Raw genomic sequence first — 22,034 nt, forward strand, 5'->3', positions numbered from 1 at the left:
CCCTTTCCTTCGTGAAAACTGAAGCAAAAAACTCATTGAGAGCTTCCCCTACCTGCTCAGACTCCACGCACAAGTTCCCTCCGCTATCCCTGATGGGCCCTACCTTCTCCCTGATCATTCTCTTATTCCTCACGTATGAGTAAAATGCCTTTGGGTTCTCCCTAATCCTTCTTGTCGAGGCTTTTTCGTGCCCCCCCGGCTCTCCTCAGTCCATTTACAGTCAAAGAGTCATAGAGATGTACAGCATGGAAACAGACCCGTCCATGCTGACCAGATATCCCAACCCAATCTAGTCCCACCTGCCAGCACCCAGCCCATATCCCTCCAAACCCTTCCTATTCATATACCCATCCAAATGCCTTTTAAATGTTGTAATTGTACCAGCCTCCACCACATCCTCTGGCAGCTCATTCCATACATGTACCACCCTCTGCGTGAAAAGGTTGCCCCTTAGGTCTCTTTTATATCTTTCCCCTCTCACCCTAAACCTATGTCCTCTAGTTCTGGACTCCCCAATCCCAGGGAAAAGACTTTGTCTATTTATCCTATCTATGCCCCTCATAATTTTGTAAACCTCTGTAAGGTCGCCCCTCAGCCTCCGATGCTCCAGGGAAAACCAGCCCCAGCCTGTTCAGCCTCTCCCTGTAGCTCAGATCTTCCAACCCTGGCAACATCCTTGTAAATCTTTTCTGAACCCTTTCAAGTTTCACAACTTGACCAGAGTCAAGAATTTTCCACATGTAAATAAAGGGGATTTGGTGATGGGATAAGGCTCTCTGTGCACTTATTTCACACTGTGCAAGAAAGACATGTAGAGATTGTTCAGTACCTCCGATATTAAATAAAGTGCCATCCAATTTGAATGTTAGCTCCATTGACTGCCTGGATTCTGAATTTCTCAACATCTCTTAGGCTGCATTGAGTTATCCATCCTGGTTTCAACAGTTTCAGTTGACTCTCAGAATCCACAGGTTTCTTTTTTAAGTAGGAGAAAGTTCCGGAATTGTACTCATCTTTGTGTGAAATAATACCTCTGAATCTCATTGCTGATGCACCTGGCTCCAACATTGAGATTCTGACCCCTTAACTCTGACCCAGCAGAAAAAAGAAATTGTGTATCTGTTTACCCACACATAAAAACAGGAAGCAGGAATCATCAGCGGTGCTCCATCAGGAGGCCCACTGATGATGTTACCAAGTATGATGACGAAACATTTGAAAATGAATCTTCCAGCTCAGCGAGCAAACCTACATCCAGAACTCCAAGGTCTCTTTGTTCAGTAACACTCCCTAGGACCTTTCCATTAAGTGTGTAAGTCTTGCTAAGACTTGCTTTTCCAAAATGCAGCACCTCACTTTTATTTAAATTAAACTCCATCTGACACTCCTCAGCCCATTGGCCCATCTGGTCCAGATCCTGTTGTAATCTAAGGTAACCTCTTCACTGTGCTCTTGGGGCTCTTGGAGTACTGTGGTAGGGTCCCTACCTCTGGGTCAAGAGGCCTGGGTCCCATCTTCTCCAAAGATGTGTCAAAACAATTCTGAACAAGTTGAATAAAATATAAAACCCTATTAAATCCTTAAATCCTCTCCAGTATCTTCACAAAAGCACCACCTCTTTAGTAACATGTTTGTGCCAATCTGCTGTATCAAAATGACTGCCATATTCCTGACATTACATCAGTAATGATATTTGGTGAAAGAAACATTGGCAGTAAAGGAAATCCTAAGTGTTAAAAGGTACATCAGAAATACAAATGTTCTTTTCTTTGGCATAACATCAAGCAGAAAAATCTAAAGGATTGTAATCCCTTTGATAGGTCCTTTCTGAAACAGAATTACCATGATGTTCTGCAAATCTTCCATTCAGCCTTCGGGCCTCAGACACGAGCCATGGTTTCACCTGAGCGAGCAGATTTCTGAGATGTGACACAGCAAAGTGATGTTGTTCTCTCCATTCATTGCCATTGGAAAATGTAATCCCTGGGAAAGAAAAGATGGGTTGTTTTAAAAGGGGAGTCAGATACATGGATTGAGGAAGTGGGTGGTGGGAATAGGATTGTCACTCACCATGTGAGCCATTGAGTTGCAGGAATAATGGTGAAATGGGTCTTGCAGAGAAAACTTCCCCATGATGGACCAATGCTTCTCTAATGATAGAGTAACCATCCAATACCACCAAGAACTCTCCTCCCAGATTCAAACTGAATATATTGCCATATTTCTTTCCCAGCTTTAGAACAGAAAGGAGATCTTTTTTAAAATCACAATATTAGTGCACAATAGGCAGAGATTCCACATAAAACAGCATATAACATTAACCCCATCTGAAAGATCTGCTTTCACACCTGGGCAGCACCAGGTCAGGAAGACCCGTGGACTGCAGACAGTTCAACACCATCTCCTTGTGGGCAGCAAGGGACAGGCAGTAGATACAGGTCCATTTGTAACTCCCACAAACCATGAGAGGATTTTTGCAAAGTCTGTAATTCAAATAAGGTACTTCATGAAGTTACAATGCTGACAACATGGCAACTGTAAAGCCGATCGAGAGGGCAGGCAGATGGACAGGGACAGGGGTAGTTTTCTTGTTAGTTCAGAATGAGATGAAATTGATAGCAAGCAGGCAGAGAATCTTTGTGGGTAGAGTTAAGGAACTGCAAAGCGAGAAAAGCCCTTGATGAGAGCTATAGACATACCTCTTAGCAATGGTCAGGATGTGGGGAAGAAAATAAATCAGGAGATATAAAAGTCAGGAACAAATTACTGTAGATGGTGGAATCTGTACTGAAAACAACCAATGCTGGAGATCACAGTAGGTCAGACAGCATCCATGGAGAGAGAGTAAGCTAACGTTTCCAAGCTAGATGACTTTCATCAGAGCTGAAGTGAAGTCTGGAGGGGAGACCATTTATGCCAGAGTTTGGAGGGGTGTGGGGTAGTGGGAACAGCACAATTACAGTAATCATGGGGGACTTCAGTACACAGGTGAACTGGGAAAATCAGGTTGGTAGTGGATCTCAAGAAAGGGAATTTGCAGAATGCCTATGAGATGATGTTTTGGCACACCATGTGGTATAGCCCACTAGGGAACAGGCAATTCTGGATTCAGTGAAGTGTAGCGACGTAGACTGGATTAGGAAGCTGAAGTTAAAGGAACCTTCTGGGGACAGTAATCGTAATATGATACAATTCACCCTCCAGTTTGAGTTGGAGTACATTGAATCAGATGTAATGACATTATAATAAGTAAAGGTAACTACAAGATATGAGGGAGGAGCTGGCCAGAGTTGTTTGAAAGGGGAGCATCACAGGGAGGATGATGGAGAAGCAATGGTGGGAGATTCTGGGGGTTAAATGGGAGGTACAGCAGAAATTCATCAGAGGAAGAACAAAATTCCAACGGGAGGATGAGGTAACCATGGCTGACAAGGGAAGGCAGGGACAGCATAAAAGCAAAAGAAAAAGCACGTCATGTGGTGAAGATCAGTGAGATGCCAGATGATTGGGGCAGCACGGTGGCTCAGTGGTTAGCACTGCTGCCTCACAGCACCAGCGTTGCAGGTTCAATTCCAGCCTCAGGTGACTGACTGTGTGGAGTTTGCACATTCTCCTTGTGTCTGTGTGGGTTTCCTCTGGGTGTTCCAGTTTCCTCCCACACTCTAAAGATGTGTGGGTCAGGCGAATTGGCCATATTACATTACTTATAGTGTTAGGTGCATTAGTCAGAGGGAAATGGATCTGGGTGGGTTACTCTTCAGAGGGTCGGTGTGGACTGGTTGGGCCAAAGGGCCTGTTTCACTGATTCACTGGAGGGAATCTAATCTAATCATTGGGAAGCCTTTAAAAACAAGCAAAGGGTAACTAAAAAACAGGGAAAAGATGACATTTAAGAGTTAGCTAACTACTCATATAAAGTTAAAAATCACACAACACCAGGTTTCAGTCCAACAGGTTTAATTGGAAGCACACTAGCTTTCAGAGCGACGCTCCTTCATCAGGTGATTGTGAAGGGCTCAATCCTAACACACAGAATTTATAGCAAAAATTTACAGTGTGATGTAACTGAAATTATACATTGAAAAATTGATTGTCTGTTAAGCCTTTTATCTATTAGAATACAGTGATAGTTTCACTTCTTTCATGTGTAAATCACAAAATCTTTTTTTTAAAAAAAGTTGCATTCTCAGGTTAGCTGTTAACAATGGGTGATAGCTCGACAATATGTTGAAGGTGTTGGCCCCCTGTGTTCTCTGCTGAAAATGTGTTGCTGGAAAAGTACAGCAGGTCAGGCAGCATCCAAGGAGCAGGAGAATCGACGTTTCGGGCATGAGCCCTTCTTCAGGAATGAGGAAAGTGTGTCCAGCAGGCTAAGATAAAAGGTTGGGAGGAGGGACTTGGGGGAGGGGTGTTGGAAATGTGATAGGTGGAAGGAGGTCAAGGTGAGGCTGATAGGCTGGAGTGGGGGTAGGGGCGGAGAGGTCAGGAAGAAGATTGCAGGTTAGGAAGGCGGTGCTGAGTTCGAGGGATTTGACTGAGACGAGGTGGGGAGACGGTAAATGAGGAAACTGGAGAAATCTGAGTTCATCCCTTGTGGTTGGAGGGTTCCTAGGCAGAAGATGAGGTGCTCTTCCTCCAACTGTCGTGTTGCTATGGTCTGGCGATGGAGGAGTCCAAGGACCTGCATGTCCTTGGTGTGTTAGGATTGAGTCCTCCACTATCACCTGATGAAGGAGCATTGCTCCAAAAGCTAGTGTGCTTCCAATTAAACCTGTTGGACTATAACCTGATGCTGTGTGATTTTTAACTTTATATGAGTAGTTAGCTAACTCTTATATGTCATCTTTTCCCTGGTTTTTAGTTTTTTTAACTTTGGACACTCCAGTCCAACACCGGCATCTCCAAATCATGACTACTCATGTAAAAGAAGACTGTAGAGTTTCTTTAAAACTTAAGAGACTCATAGAGTCATACAGCACAGAAACAGACCCTTCGGTCCAACCAGTACATAGCAACCATAATCCTTTATTTATTTATGGGATGAGGGCATCGCTGGCGAGGCAGCATTTGCTGCCTATCCCTAATTGCCTGGGGGCATTTCACAGTCAAGCACATTGCTGTGGTCTGGAGTCACATGGAGACCAGACTAGGTTAGGATGACATTTTCCTTCCCTAAAGGATATTAATGAACGAGATGGGCTTTTCCGACATTGGTTTCATGGTCATCATTAGATTCTTAATTCCAGATATTTATTGAATTCAAATATTCCCCCATCTGTCATGGTGGGATTGGAACCCAGCTCCCCAGGAATTTAGCTGTGTGTCTGGATTAATAGTCCAACGATAATGCCACTAAGCCATCACCTCCGTGATCACAAGCTAAAATAGTCCAATCTACCTGCACTTGGTCCATACCTCTCCAAATGTTTCTTATTCATGTGCTTATCTAAATATCTTTCAAATGTTGTAAGTGTACCCACATCTACCACTTCCTCTGAAAGTTGGCATGATGGTGAGCACTGCTGCCTTATAGAGCCAGGGACCTGGATTCAATTCCAGCCTCGGGGACTGGCTGTGTGGAGTTTGCACATTCTCCTCATGTCTGCGTGGATCTCCTCCAGGTGCTCCGGTTTCCTTTCATAATCCAAAGATGTATAGATTAGATGGATTTGCCATTGGAAGTGCAAAGCGATAGGGTAGGAGGGTGAGTCTGGGTGGGATACTCTTCAGAGGGTTGGTGTGGACTTGTTGGGCCAAATGGCCTGTTTCCACATTGTAGGGATTCTTTGATGAAGTTCATTCCACACATGAACCACTCTCTATGTGTAAAATAAAATGGCCTCTCCCGTCTTGTTTAAATCTTTCTCCTTTCACCATAAAAATATGACCTTTGTCTTGTAATTCCCCACCTTAGTTACACCTGCCATTCACTTTACTATACCCCTCATGCTCTTATTAGTCTCTATAAGGCCACTCTCAACCTTCTACGCCCAGCCTATCCAGCCTCTCCCCATAACTCAACTCTCCATTCCCAGCAACATAGACAACATGGTTTTGTGAAGGGTAGGTCGTGTCTCACAAAACTTATTGAGTTCTTTGAGAAGGTGACCAAACAGGTGGATGAGGGTAAAGCGGTTGATGTGGTGTATATGGATTTCAGTAAGGTGTTTGATAAGGTTCCCTACACAAAATATGGATTTTGCACAAAATATGGAGGCATGGAATTGAGGGTGATTTAGCGGTTTGGATCAGAAATTGGCTAGCTGAAAGAAGACAGAGGGTGGTGTTTGATGGGAAATGTTTACTCTGGAGTTCAGTTACTCGTGGTGTCCCGCAAGGATCTGTTTTGGGTTCACTGCTGTTTGTCATTTTTATAAATAACCTGGATGAGTGTGTAGAAGGATGGTTAGTAAATTTGCAGTTGACACTAAGGTCGGTAGAGTTATGGACAGTGATAAAGGATTTTGCAGGTTACAGAGGGACATAGATAAGCTGCAGAGCTGGGTTGAGAGACGGCAAATGGAGTTTAATGTGGAAAGGTGTGAGGTGATTCACTTTGGAAGGAGTAACAGGAATGCAGAGTACTGGGTAGTGTGGATGAGCTGAGAGATCTCGGTGTCCATGTACATCGATCCCTGAAAGTTGCCACCCAGGTTGATAGGGTTGTAAAGAAGTCATACGGTCTGTTAGCTTTTATTTGCAGAGGGATTGAGTTTCGGAGCCATGAGGTCATGCTGCAGCTGTACAAAACTCTGGTGTGGCTGCACTTGGAGTATCGTGTACAGTTCTGGTCACCGCATTATAAGAAGGATGTGGAAGATTTGGAAAGGGTTCAGAGGAGATTTACTAGGATGTTGCCTGGTATGGAGGGAAGGTCTTATGAGGAAAGGCTGAGGGACTTGAGGCTGATTTCATTAGAGAGAAGAAAGTTGAGAGGTGACTTAATAGAGACGTATAAGATAACCAGAGGATTAGATAGGGTGGACAGGGAGAGCCTTTTTCCTCGGATGGTGATGGCTAGCACAAGGGGGCATAGCTTTAAATTGAGGGGTGATAGATATAGGACAGATGTCAAAGGTAGTTTCTTTACTCAGAGAGTAGTAAGAGCGTGGTTAATTTTCTTGGGCACAATTTGGAATGGACAATAAATATTGGTGCAGATAGTGCAAAGGAATTTGTTTTTTAAAAAGCACATGTTTGATTTTCCTGCAACAATAGTAGACTCGCCAACTTTGAGGACATTTAAATGGTCATTGGGCAGATGGAGGATTATGTAGTGGTGTAGGTTAGATGGGCTTCAGATTGGTTTCACAGTCGGCGCAACATCGAGGGCCGAAGGGTCTGTAATGCGCTGTAATGTTCTATGTCCCATGTTCTATCCTGGTAATCTGAACCCTCTCCAGATTAAGAATATCTTTCTGATAACAGGGTGACCAGAACTCAATGCAGTATTCCAGAAGTGGCCTCACCAATGTCCTGTACAACCTCAACATAACATCCCCACTCCTGTACTCATAGGTCTGAGAAATTTCTGTGCTCTCTCTTTCTCTCTCTCTCTTTCTCTCTCTCCCCCACAAGTGTGCTAAAAGCTTTCTTAACCACACTATCTACATGTGATGAAAACTTTAAATAATTTTGTACTTGAACCTTAAAATCCTTTGAAGAATGTGGTTCACCATTATTTTCTTGGGCACAATTTGGAATGGACAATAAATATTGGTACAGATAGTACAAAGGAATTGGATTTTAAAAATCACATGTTTGATTTTCCTTGATATTTTTATCTTTTTCTTGTAATTTTGGGATGTGATTTCACATGAAAGACTGAAATAAAAGGGAACATCTAACTCACTGTCTCGTCAACTTTCTACTATTGCATTTCAGTGCCAGCTATCCATCCAGAAGGGTTACACCCGAAACATCAACTTCACCTCCTGATGCTGCCTGCCTTCCTGTGTTCCCCCAGCCTCCTGCCTGTCCCTCCTGATGCTGCCTGCCTTGCTGTGTTCCCCCAGCCTCCTGCCTGTCCCTCCTGATGCTGCCTGCCTTGCTGTGTTCCCCCAGCCTCCTGCCTGTCCCTCCTGATGCTGCCTGCCTTGCTGTGTTCTCTCAGCCTCCTGCCTGTCCCTCCTGATGCTGCCTGCCTTGCTGTGTTCCCTCAGCCTCCTGCCTGTCCCTCCTGATGCTGCCTGCCTTGCTGTGTTCCCCCAGCCTCCTACTGGATTAGTGGTGCTGGAAGAGCACAGCAGTTCAGGCAGCATCCAATGAGCAGCGAAATCGACGTTTCGGGCAAAAGCCCTTCATCAGGAATGCCCGAAATGTCGATTTCACTGCTCGTTGGATGCTGCCTGAACTGCTGTGCTCTTCCAGCACCACTAATCCAGTATTTGGTTTCCAGCATCTGCAGTTTTTGTTTTTACCTCATTTTCCCCCCAGTCTCCTGCCTGTCCCTCCTGATGCTGCTTGCCTTGCTGTGTTCCCCCAGCCTCCTGCCTGTCCCTCCTGATGCTGCTTGCCTTGCTGTGTTCCCCCAGCCTCCTGCCTATCCCTCTTGATGCTCCCTGCCTTGCTGTGTTCTCCCAGCCTCCTGCCTGTCCCTCCTGATGCTGCTTGCCTTGCTGTGTTCCCCCAGCCTCCTGCCTATCCCTCTTGATGCTGCCTGCCTTGCTGTGTTCCCCCAGCCTCCTGCCTGTCCCTCCTGATGCTGCCTGCCTTGCTGTGTTCTCCCAGCCTCCTGCCTGTCACTCCTGATGCTGCCTGCCTTGCTGTGTTCTCCCAGCCTCCTGCCTGTCCCTCCTGATGCTGCCTGCCTTGCTGTGTTCCCCCAGCCTCCTGTCTGTCCCGCCTGATGCTGCCTGCCTTGCTGTGTTCCCCCAGCCTCCTGCCTATCCCTCCTGATGCTGCCTGCCTTGCTGTGTTCTCCCAGCCTCCTGCCTGTCCCTCCTGATGCTGCCTGCCTTGCTGTGTTCTCCCAGCCTCCTGCCTGTCCCTCCTGATGCTGCCTGCCTTGCTGTGTTCCCCCAGCCTCCTGCCTGTCCCTCCTGATGCTGCCTGCCTTGCTGTGTTCCCCCAGCCTCCTGCCTATCCCTCCTGATGCTGCCTGCCTTGCTGTGTTCCCCCAGCCTCCTGCCTATCCCTCCTGATGCTGCCTGCCTTGCTGTGTTCTCCTAGCCTCCTGCCTGTCCCTCCTGATGCTGCCTGCCTTGCTGTGCTCCCCCAGCCTCCTCGCTCTACGATCTGTTCCCTGGGACGCACACCAAGACAAACATCAACTGTGCCTGGAGGATCATCAACTCAGTGAAAGACACTCTTTGGTCTGTCCGAAACCTGTTGATCTTCCAGCGGAAGGAGTTGACACTGACTGAGTGTTGCAGACTGGCACATTCCAAGGTCCAGGACTACCTGTTGAGGGACGTGCTGAAGCCTGGGGCAGCTGCCATTGAGGCAGGTGGGGAATGACCACCATGTAACATCTGCCTGCCTAAGAAGAACAGGGGGCCCACGCAATCATTTGGTCACCGATGACACCTCAGCTAAATATATGGATTTATGATTGATAAACGTACAGACCTGTATATACAAATGATAAATTCTGATCTCTGTATGCAAAGAAATGGAATGTTTACGTATGTATGGCATGCCCAACTGTACAGAACATCAAAATATTTAATGAATAAAGTTTATTTTTGAAATTAAAAAAAACAAGGAGAAGGTTTTTGGCCTTTTGGCTATGATCAAGTGTCTGTTCTTACCAGAATGGGTGTCGAGTTGTGAGTCATCAGAGCTAGGTAAGATCATTGCTGGATGTGATTGGACGTTATGAGGGTCATTTGGTTGTGCTGAGCTGCTTTTGCTGGATTTTCATGCTGGCTTTGGCCTGGCACCAGTTCAGGGACAAGCCACTGAGAACTATGGCCTCAGCACCTCCCCACAGCCCAGGCCAGGGGATTCGCAACACAGTCAGGGTGACTTTGAAGAAGATGGAGGAGCATACACCAGTCAACCCACAAGCCTTTAGCTTGAGTTCAGTGGATTCCAAACAGTTGTTGTGTATTACCTGCTTCTCGGCCTTTTGGCTCGGAATATGTGTTGTTCCTGAGGACCAGAGGAAGAGATTCTGCTCGAGTGTTGGAGGTTCGACGCAGCAGAAGCGTGCTGGCGGTGGAAGTACTGCGGGGGTCGTGTTGCGAGTCGTCGTAGCTGCTGGAGACCATCGCTGGATCGTGATTGGCCGTTGGAGGATCGTTTGGTTGTGCTGACCTGCTCTTGGTGGATCTTCATGCTGGCTTCGGCCTAACGCCAATTCAGGGACCAGCCAACCTCAGAGCTATGGCCTCAGCAGCCACTCGCCGCCCAGGCCAGGGCATTCGGAACACAGTCAGGGTGACTGTGAAGAAGGTGGAGGAGCACACACCGGTGGATCGGACGGTGTTTGTGAAGAAAGTTTTGCTGGAGTGTTGCGGCCTTGCAGCCGCAGACGTGTATTGCCTGCAGGATTTCCCTGGGGCAGGCTACTTCGATGTGACCTTCAGGAGCGTGAAGCAGTGCGAACAGCTCCTGAAGGTCTTCAAGGAGAAGGAAGGGGAGCCGCTGTTTTCCATCTTGTCGGCGACCCCATTGTGTGTGCTTCCTGCACAGAGGAACCGGGTTGTTACAATCCATATGTACAACCCCTACGTTCCAGCGGCTGATGTCCTGACCTTCCTGGGAAGGTACGTCCAAGTCGAGGGAGAAGCCACTGATGTGATCGACCCCTTTGGGATCTGGACCAGTAAGAGGCAGGTCAGGGTAACTCTGAGGGCCGATGACAGTGGGAACATCCTCCACCCACCCTCGAGCTTCGCAATCGGAGGGAGCAGAGGCTACCTGACATATGCAGGGCAGCCCAAAGTGTGCCGAACCTGCGGGAAGTCGGGACACGTGGCGGTGGATTGCAAAGTGACCATCTGCAGGAACTGCAAACAGGAGGGTCACTTGACAAAGGACTGTCGGGAGGAAAAGAGCTGCAACCTGTGCGGGGAGGCGGGCCACATGTACAAGGCCTGCCCAAGACGAGGAGCCGCCACCTACGCACAGATGGCCGGAGGTGGCAACACGAGCCGCGGACCGACAAAGTCCAACGAGGTACCGCGAATCAGCAAAGGAATGGTGCCTGGAGGCACCCAGAAGGAAGGGAAGGTTGTAGAGGAGCATGGGGCCGACAGCGGGGAGATGCAGCAGCCGACCCAAGCTCCTGCAAGACAGACGGAGGAAATGGAAGAGGAGGGATCAAAGGAGGCAGAGCAGTGGATTATCGTTAAAAACAGGAAAAGGAAACCTCTCGAGGGCCCCAAAGCCACCAAGCGAAGGGGGAAGAGACACCTCCAAGAGGAGGATACAGGCAGCTCCTCTGAGGGTGAGGACGGGCGCAAGAAGGGTCGCCTCCGGAGGAAGAGGCAGAGCGCCGTGGGGAGAAAGGAGGGCAACACCGCCCAAGAAAGGAAAGACGATCCCTCTGAGGGGGTGGGTGAAGGCCTCCCCCTACCCGGTGAGAACCAAGGGGTACCCACCGGCCCACAGCTCCAGGGAACTGGGAGCAGCGTCCCAGTGACAGCCCTGCTGTCAGATGGAGAACGGGGCGATGCGGACCCTGGGTCTGACATGATGACACCAGAGCGGGGAAATGACTCCAGCGTGGAGCCGGACAACTACCTCAGCCCCGGGAAGGTCCAGCAGTTTGCTGTCACCACGGGGATGCACGCAGCTACCCCACTGGAGCAAGACCAGAAGAAAATGGACACTGGTAACCCCGTAAACTGTTAAAATGGGGTTTAAAATTGCCAGCATAAATGTGCGTAGCATTAAAGCGGCTACGCGATGTGTTTCAACGCTGGCCTTCCTGGCCAACGTCAAAGCCGATATCCTGTTTCTGCAGGAGTGTGGGATACCGCACCTCAGCAGTTACAGGAGATGGTCGAGCTTGTGGGCCCACGGGCCGTCAGTGTGGTCGGGGGGCAACGATAGCCGCGCCTCCGGCCTGGGTATCCTGTTGCGGGGAGGCAACTTCACCATCTCCGAGGTTAAGGAAGTGGTGGGCGGGCGCCTCCTCGTCGTGGACGTCAAATACAGAAACGGTCCCGTGAGACTAATCAACGTGTACGCCCCAGTGGGTAAGAGTGAACGGTTGGCCGTCCTGCAACAGCTTCCACTGCTGCTGGCTATGTCCAGGCCGGTCATTCTGGCCGGAGACTTCAACTGCATCATTGATGCGGATGGACGATCCGGCGGGGGGGACAGTAAACCGGACGCTACGTCCAGGGCCCTGAGGGAAACGGTCAAAGACGCCAAGCTGCACGACGTCTTCAGCGCCCCTGCAGACGGAGCGCAGCGTAGATACACCTGGTCACGGGCAGACGGGTCTATCCGCTCAAGGATAGATTACCTGTTTGTGTCCCGAACGCTCTCGGTCAGATCCACCGACGTCAAGCCGGTGTTCTTCTCTGACCACTGCCTCCTGCTGGCCGACTGTCACCTACAGGACGAACAGCGGGCGGGCAAGGGAACGTGGAAACTGAACACTAAGCTGTTGACCCCGGAAAACATCGAAGAGCTCAAGAGGGATTACGCAGGTTGGAGAACCGTGAAGCCCCTCTTTGAGTCTCCAGCGGACTGGTGGGAAACGGTAAAAGGGAACATCAAGAGGTTCTTTATCCTCAAAGGTGTCCAGGAGGCGAGAGAGAGGCGGGGAAAACTGTCCCAGCTCCAGGAAAGTATGCAGAACCTGCTCCTGCTGCAGACGATGGGGGTGGATGTCACGGAGGACCTCAAGGAGGTGAAGGGCCAGCAAGCCTCGCTCTTTGCCTCGGAGGCCTCCAGGATAATCTTCCGGTCCAGGGTCCGCTCGGTGGAGCAGGACGAGACGTGCTCACGTTTCTTCTTCCAGAAGGTGCACAAAGAGAGCTCCGTGCTCAGCAGCCTGAAGAAAGAAGATGGCTCGGTAACGTCATCTCAGGCTGACGTCATGAGGATCAGCAAATCCTTCTACGCCAGCCTGTATGACTCGAAGCCGACCGTCAGCGCGGCCTCCCAGTCGTTCCTGTCCTCTATCACGGAGGTCCTAGATGACGGAACACGAGAGAGGCTGGACCAGCCGCTATCTCTGGATGAACTGACCAAGGCCCTCGAGTCCTTCGAAAAGAATAAAACTCCCGGAAGCGACGGCTTACCGGTCGAGGTTTATTCCGCTCTTTGGGACTTGATCGGCCAGGACCTGCTGGAGGTGTATGTCAGTATGCTCCGGGCAGGTACCATGAGTGAATCCATGAGGAAAGGCATCATCACCCTCGTCTACAAGCGGAAGGGGGAGAGGGAGGAAATTAGAAATTGGAGACCGATCTCACTGTTAAATGCAGACTACAAAATCCTGTCAAAGGTCATCGCCAACCGGGTCAGGTCTGCTCTGGGATCGGTGATCCACCCGGACCAAACCTGTGCTGTACCGGGCAGGAAGATCTCTGAGAGTCTCGCACTCCTCAGGGATACGATCGCCTACGTGCAGGACAGGGGGGTGGACACCTGCCTCATCAGCCTGGACCAGGAGAAAGCCTTTGACAGGATATCGCATACATATATGAGGGATGTCCTCTCCAAAATGGGCTTTGGGGAGGGAATCGGAAATTGGATCAGACTGCTCTACACCAACATTGTCAGTGCAGTCTCAATCAATGGGTGGGAATCAGATAGCTTCCCTGTAAGATCTGGAGTCAGGCAGGGATGCCCCCTCTCACCCGCCTTGTTTGTGTGTTGCATAGAGCCATTTGCCGAATCCATCAGGAAGGATGCGAGCCTGAGAGGGGTGACTATTCCTGGCAGCGGGGGCCTGCAGGTTAAGGCCTCCCTGTACATGGATGACGTCGCTGTTTTCTGCTCGGATCCGCTGTCCGTGCACAGACTCGTGTGCATCTGCGACCAGTTCGAACGGGCCTCGGGGGCCAAGGTAAACCGAGGCAAGAGCGAGGCCATGCTCTTCGGGAACTGGGCCGACCAATCCTCTATCCCCTTCACCGTCAGGACTGACCACCTGAAGGTGCTGGGTATTTGGTTCGGGGGGGCTGGGGCGTGCGCCAAGACCTGGGAGGAGCGGATCAGGAAGATGAGACAGAAACTAGGCAGATGGGGGCAACGGTCGCTCTCCATCGCGGGAAAAAACCTGGTCATCAGGTGTGAGGTCCTCTCAGTATTGCTATATGTGGCACAGGTCTGGCCTATCCCCAGGACCTGTGCCGCCGCAGTCACCCGGGCCATCTTCCAATTCATTTGGAGATCAAAGATGGACCGGGTCCGAAGGGACTCTATGTACAAAGACCGGTGCAATGGGGGAAAAAACACGCCCAATGCCACCCTCACCCTGATGGCCACCTTTGTGTGTGGCTGCATCAAGCTGTGCGTGGATCCCCGGTACGCAAACACCAAGTGTCACTACGTACTGAGGTTCTACCTGTCCCCGGTGCTGCGAAGGATGGCCTGGCCTCGCTGCCGCGGAACGCTCCGAGTAGTTGGACCGTTCCGTATCACCTGTCCTTCGTGGAGAAATTTATGAGGAAAAACACCTTTGACCACAAGTCCATCAGGAAGTGGTCAGCACGTAGCGTCCTTGAGACCCTTCGGGAAAAGGAGAGGGCGGATCCTGTCGAGCGGTTCCCTGAGCAGACTGTCAAAGCCATTTGGCAGAATGCCTCATCGCCAGAACTTTCCAACAAGCACCAAGACGTGGCTTGGCTGGTGGTGAGAAGGGCTCTGCCCGTGAGATCCTTTATGTACGCCCGGACTCTCTGCCGCACCGCACGCTGCCCTCGAAGTGGCTGCGGGGGGGACGAGACTGTCACACACCTCCTTCTGGAATGTGCCTATGCAGAGGAAGTCTGGAGAGGAATGCAGTGGTGCTTGTCGAGGTTCGTCCCGAGCAGCGCCGTGACGCGGGACTCCGTGCTCTACGGCCTGTTCCCCGGGACTCACACCGAGATGAACATTAACTGCGCCTGGAGGATCATCAACTCGGTGAAGGACGCTCTCTGGGCGGTCCGAAACCTGTTGATCTTCCAGCTGAAGGAGTTGACCCCGACCGAGTGTTGCAGACTGGCACATTCCAAGGTCCAAGACTACGTGTTGAGGGACGCGCTGAAGCTTGGGGCAGCTGCCGCCAAGGCGCGGTGGGGAAAGACCACCGTGTAAGATCGGCCTGCCGAAAGAAGAACAGGGGGCCCATACAGACGTTTTTTTGGGCTCTGCTGATGCCTCAGCCAAATATATGTATATATACAAGATTGAAAAAATGCACAGGATTGTAAAGGACAAGAATAAAGTTGAATCTGTGTTTGTAAATATGGACATATGTATGGCATGATCCAATGTACAGACCATCAAATCATTTATGAATAAAGTATATTTTTGAAATAAAAAAAAAATTATGCTGATGTGTGGCATTGGCCAATTATATTGATCATCAAAATATTCATGGAAAATGTATGTTTTTGAAATAAAATAAAAATAACTGCAGGATTTCCCCAATGTGGTTGACTTTGGTGTGACCTTCAGGGGTGTGAAGCTGTGTGAGTTCTGAAGATGTTTAAGGAGAAGGAAGGGGTGCGTCTGTTCTCCACCTTGTCAGCGGTCCTGTTGTGTGTGCTTCCTGTGTAGAGGGGTTGGGTTGCTGCAGTCCACGTGTACAACCCCCACGTCCCAGCAGCTGACGTCCTGACCTTCCTGAGAAGATACGTACAGGTTGAGGGAGAAAGCACTGATGTATTCGACCCTTTCAGGATCTGGACCAGCAACAGCAGGTCAGGGTAACCCTGAGGGTCAATGCCAGTGGGAACATTCTCCACCGACCCTCCAGCTTCACAATCGGAAGGAACAAGGGCTACCTGACTCACACAGGGCAGCTTAAAGTGTGTCGAACCTGCGGGAGGTCAGGACACACGGCAGTGGGCTGTAAGGTGACCATGTGCAGGAACAGGAAGCAGGAGGGTCACCTGACCAAGGACTGGAAGGAGGGATGGCAATGTGAGTCGTGGACCCCCAGAGATCAGCAAGGTCCACCCAAACAGCAGGGAAACAGAGTCTGGGGGCACCCAGAAGGAAGGACAGGCTGCAGCGGACTAGACGGCAGCCAACGGGGAGAGGTACAGCAGCTGACCCAAGCTCCAGCTGGATAGATGGAGGCAACGAAGAAGGAAGAGGAGTAGATACCTGTGAAAAAACAGGAAAAAGAAAACCCACCAGGTTCCCAAAACCTCCCAGCAAAGGGGGAAACAGCAGCTGCACGAGGAGGACATGGGCAGCTCTTCAGACGGTGAAGACCAGCACAAGGAGGGTCATCACCAAAACAAGAGGCAGAGCGCCGCGGGGAGAAAGGGGGGCAGTACCCCCCCCCCCCCCAGACAGGAAATGACAAGCCCTCTGAGGTTACCGGTAAAGACCACTCCCCCACCTGCTGAGAACCAGGAGGGCCCCACCACCCCACAGCTGCAGATAACAGAGCAGCGACCCTTGGACAGCCCCGTTGTCAGACACAGACCTGGACTGACCGGAAGACACCAGAGCCAGGAAATGACCACAATGTGGAGTGGACAGCACCTCAGCCCCACGAGAGTCCAACAGTTCGCCTACACCACAGGGATGCAGACAGCTGTCCCAGAGACAGGACCATTGGCAAATGGACACTAGTAGCTTTATACACTGTAAAATAGGGGTTATAATTGCCAGGATTAACGTGCGTAGCATTAAATCTTCTACACGATGTGTTTCTACGTTGGCCTTCCTCGCCAATGTTGAAGCTGATGTCCTGTTTCTGCAGGAGCGTGGGATACTGCACCTCAGCAGCTACAGGAGATGGTCGAGCTTGTGGGCCCACAGGCCGTCAGTTTGGTCGGGGGACAACGATAGCCGCGCCTCCGGCCTGGGTATCCTGTTGTGAGGAGACAACTTCACCATCTCAGAGGTCAAGGAGGTGGTGGGCGGGTGCCTCCTTGTCGCCGACGTCATGTACAGGAATGCTCCCCTGAGACTGATTAATGTGTGCGCCCCAGTGGGTAAGAGTGAGCGGTTGGCCGTCCTGCAGCAGCTTCCACTGTTGCTGGCTACGTCCAGGCCGGTCATTCTGGCTGGAGACTTCAACTGTATGATTGATGTAGATGGACGATCTGGCAGGGGGGAGGGGACAGTATACTGGACGCCACGTCCAGAGCCCTGATGGACACGGTCAAAGATGCCAAGCTGCACGGTGCCTTCAGCACCCCTATAGACGGAGTGCAGCGTAGATACACCTGGTCACAGGCAGACGGGTCTATCCGCTCAAGGATAGATGACCTGTTTGTGTCCCGAACGCTCTCGGTCAGATCCACCGACGTCAAGCCGGTGTTCACTGCCTCCTGCTGGCCGACTGTCACCTACAGTATGAGTAGCAGGCTGGTAAGGGAACGTGGAAGCTGAACACAAAGTTGAGGGAAACACTGAGGAACTCAAGAGGGATTACGCAGGTTGGAGAACCATGAAGCCCCTGTTTGAGTCTCCAGCAGACTGGTGGGAAACGGTAAAAGGGAACATCAAGAGGTTCTTCATCCTCAAAGGTGTTCAGGAGGCGAGAGAGAGGCGGGGGAAACTGTCCTAGCTCCAGGAAAGTATGCAGAACTTGCTCCTGCTGCAGATGATGGGGGTCGATGTCACAGAGGACCTCAAGGAGGTGAAGGCACAGCAAGCCTCGCTCTTTGCCTCGGAGGCCTCCAGGATAATCTTCCGGTCCAGGGTCCGCTCGGTGGAGCAGGACGAGACGTGCTCACTTTTCTTCTTCCAGAAGGTGCACAAAGAGAGCTCCGTGCTCAGCAGCCTGAAGGAAGAAGATGGCTCGGTAACGTCATCTCAGGCTGACATCATGAGGATCAGTAAATCCTTCTACGCCAGTCTGTATGACCCGAAGCCAACCGACAGCGCAGCCTCCCAGTCGTTCCTGTCCTCTATCACGGAGGTCTTAGACGACAGAACATGGGAGAGGCTGGACCAACCGCTACCTCTGGATGAGCTGACCAAGGCTCTCGAGTCCTTCAAAAAGAATAAAACTCCCGGAAGTGACAGCTAACCGGTCAAGTTCTATGCTGCTGTAAATATGGTCCAGTCCACCGATTCCAAGCAGTCCCAGAGTTCTTCCACTGCTTCAGACAAGTACGATACTATTTTCTGTGAAGGATCTTCCCATTTCAACTCTTGTTAAAAAGCTAGGAGGAGGAACACAGCATTGTGATCTGATTTTCAACAGGAGGATGGGGTATGGAGTGGAAGGCATTTTTGATGGTTGTGTAGCAATGGTTAAGGATGTGTGGCCCTCTGGTGGGACAGCAGACATTTTGGTGATATTTTGGTAGCATCTTCTTGAGGTTGTCTGGTTGAAGTCGCCAGCCTCAATGAAAAAGGCTTTAGGAAATTTCATCTCTACAGCATTTGTCATGGTGTAAACTTCAACCAGAGTATTCTTCACTTCTGGTTGGGATGATATGTAGACTGATGTCAGGATAACAGAATTGGACTTGCACTGCTGATAATAAGGATGGCATTTTATTGTTTGATATTCTAGGTCTGGGGAGCAATAGCTTGCTAGTGTCGCCTTGTCTGAACATCAGGATGTGTTAATTAGGAGGTTCACCCCACTTCCGTTTGCCTTACCCAAGAAAACTATGCAGTCCATGTGATGGACGGAGAACTCCAAGGCTTTTTAAATATCCAATCCCAGACTTTGTGGGTAATTGATTTCATACACCAGTTTGTATCTTAAACAAAAGACTTAAAGATTTATTATTTGATCCGTGCGATGTGTGGAGAACACCTCAGCTGTCAAGGCACAGCCAGGTGTAGCAGGAATGAGCCAAGTTTCTGTGAAACACGACACACAACAGTCTCTCAGTTCCCTCTGGAAGGTAAGTCTAGATCTGAGTTCTTCCATTTTGTTTTCAATAACTCGGATGTTTACCAGGTGAATGCTGGGAAGGAGGCTGAAACTGCGTTTAAGTCACCTCGAACTCTTCTAAGTTCAGAGGATAGAATTTAGAGGCCTAGCCTGTTTGGTCTTTTGTCAGACTGAAGGACCTTATCGAAAGCTTTCTTGAAATCACAGTAACCAGATCCCTTGGATATCCCTATCTACTCTTCTAACTACATCCTCAAAAGCTCCTGTAAATTTATTAAGTATGATTTCCTTGTCCTAAGAATATGCTGACTTTGTCTAATCCTTTAAATGTTTTCCCAGAGTTCTGTAATCACATCTTTTATAATATTAGATTAGATTCTCTACAGTGTGGAAACAGGCCCTTCGGCCCAACAAGTCCACACTGCCCCTCCGAAGAGTAACCCACCCAAACCCATTCCCCCACACTATATTTACTAATGCACCTAACATCGTGGGCAATTGAGCATGGCCAATTCACCTGATCTGCACAGCTTTGGATTGGAGCAACATTATCTGCTCTTCTGATGTTAGTCAACAATAACATCCAGGTAAAAACAAGGACTGCAGATGCTGGAAACCAGGGTCTAGATTAGAGTGGTGCTGGAAAAGCACAGCGGGTCAGGCAGCATCCAAGGAGCAGGAAAATCAACGTTTCGGGCAAAAGCCCTTCATCAGGAATAGAGGCAGGGAGCCTCCAGGGTGGAGAGATAAATGAGAGGGGGGTGGGGCTAGGGAGAAAGTAGCATAGAATACAATAGGTGAATGGGGGTGGGGATGGAGGTGATAGGTCAGAGAGGAGGGTGGAGTGGATAGGTGAAAAGGAAGATAAGCAGGTAGGACAGGTCATGAGGGTAGTGCTGAGCTGGTGCTGACCTTCCCCCACCCTCCTCTCTGACCTATCACCTCCATTCCCATCCCCACTCACCCATTGTACTCTATGCTACTTTCTCCCCATCCCCACCCCCCTCTCACTTACCTCTCCACTCTGCAGGCACTCTGCCTGTATTCCTGATGAAGGGCTTTTGCCCGAAACGTTGATTTTCCTGCTCCTTGGGTGCTGCCTGACCTGCTGTGCTTTTCCAGCACCACTCTAATCTAAACAATAACATCCAGTACAGACAAGAAAATAATTGTGGATAAAGTAATGGAAAAATGGGTAGGGAGTGGACTTGGATTACTGGCAAAATTCCTGATTGATAATGGGGGTGAGGGAGTTTGTTAATAATGTATTTAGAGATGTGTGTGAATCTGAAATTAATAGTTGTGAATACAGCAGCACAAAACATTTCTAACAATAGACTTTGTGAATTGTTGTCTGTGCTGGCTTGAACTGGACATGCGAAGTATTCACTACAGTAACCACATGGTAAAACGTGCTACCAAGGAAGAAATAGTAGGCACTGATCAATGGGGTAAAGCAATTACCAAAGGGGATTTTAACCTACATTTATAGGGGAAAAATTAGATGGGGAGAAATAGTCTTGTGGAAGAATTTGTTGAATGTTTCTTGGGACAGTTTCTTAGACCTGCATGTTATGGTACCAACTAGAGAACAGGCTGTATCGGACTTGTTTTTGACTAATGACCTCATTGTGAAAGCACCCCTGGTTAGTAGCAAACATAAAGTCATTGAATTTTACACACAGTTTCAGGGAGAGAAGAGTGGATCCAGAACTACAAATTTGAATTTGCACAAGGGGAATTATGAGGGCATGAAAGCACAGCTAACGGAAGTGAACTGGTAATTTAAGTTAAGGGATAGGTCAATAAAGGCACAGTGGCAAACATTGAAGAGGATATTCCAGAAAGTGCAGATTAGATATGAAATAACTCCACAGAGGCTGGTATCCTATCACCAACTCACTTTGACTTTCATACAGCCTCATTCAGAATCAGCTCTGAGTGCCAGTATCTCTGATACTTCCCTTTTTTTCTTTTTTTTCTTTTTTTTGTGATCAAAACAGTGAAGGGGAGGGTAGGGACGACACTCTTGTTTATTTTTTTTGCTTATTTTTTCCCCAGCACCCATGGTGTGCGTGTCCAGGTGTGAGACACAGTGAGAGACACAAGGTTCACGAATCTTTGTTCAATTTCCACCACCAGGAAGATAGGAAAACACCCGAGTGGCCAGTGACAAGCACTGCCCTTCCCATCAAAGGGCAATGCTGTGTGATCAAACAGTGAAGGGGATACTTCCCTTTTTATCTGTCAGCCACGGCTCCCTGATTGGACCAGATTAACAGCCTGAGTCAGGGAGCTCATATTCTATGAGGTCAAGCTGGGCTGACCTGATTACAATCACCACAAGATACATTCCAAAACATAAGAAAACTTGTAAGCCATCCATGGTTAACTTCGAACTCAAAGAAAAGGCTTATAATTTGGGGTGGCATGGTGGCTCAGTGGTTAGCACTGCTGCCTCACAGCACCAGGGTCCCAGGTTCGATTCCAGCCTCAGGTGACTGTCTGTGTGGAGTTTGCACATTCTCCCCATGGACATTCTCTCTACATGGGTTTCCTCCGGGTGCTCCGGTTTCCTCTCACAGTCCAACGATGTACAGGCCAGATGAATTGGCTATGATAAGTTACCCATAGTGTTAGGTGCATTAGTCAGAGGGAAATGGGTCTGGATGAGTTACTCTGCTGAGGGTTGGTGTGGACTTGTTGGGCCGAAGGGCCTGTTTCCACACTGTAAGTAATCTAATCTAATCTTATCTAATCTACAACTTTGCAACCCAAGCAACATTTCAGTAAATCGCCTCTGCACCCTTTCCAATGCTATCATGTTCCTCCTATAATGTAGATTTCAGAACTGCACACAGTATTCTAGCTGAGACTGAGCCAATGTTTTGTACATTCCAGTATAAACCTCCTGTTCTTACATTCAGTGCCTCAGCTAATAAAGGAGAGTATCCTATATACCTTCTTAACCACTTTATCTGTCTGTCCTAATGTCTTAAGGGACCAGTGGATATGAACACCGAGGTCTCTGTGATTGTGAAGGCTTCCCAGGGTCTGACCATTCATCATGTACTGCCTTGCCTTGTTTGTCCAGCCTGAG

The 22,034-nt window shown here is 49.3% G+C and overlaps 1 protein-coding gene across 2 annotated transcripts in view; it reads right to left on the reverse strand.

Annotated features, from left to right (window-relative positions):
• The window catches only part of LOC140486532 (cytochrome P450 2J1-like), a 117,853-nt gene that overhangs the window by 92,548 nt on the left and 3,271 nt on the right, over positions 1-22,034 (reverse strand). For both annotated transcript variants that reach the window (XM_072585802.1, XM_072585801.1), the window contains exons 2-3: positions 2,071-2,233; positions 1,843-1,983 (exon numbers count right to left, since the gene is read on the reverse strand). In XM_072585802.1, the coding sequence (XP_072441903.1) occupies positions 1,843-1,983; positions 2,071-2,233 (304 nt within the window). The remainder of the gene's footprint in view (positions 1-1,842; positions 1,984-2,070; positions 2,234-22,034) is intronic.

Source organism: Chiloscyllium punctatum, chromosome 15, assembly GCF_047496795.1.
Source record: "Chiloscyllium punctatum isolate Juve2018m chromosome 15, sChiPun1.3, whole genome shotgun sequence".
NCBI lineage: Eukaryota > Metazoa > Chordata > Chondrichthyes > Orectolobiformes > Hemiscylliidae > Chiloscyllium > Chiloscyllium punctatum.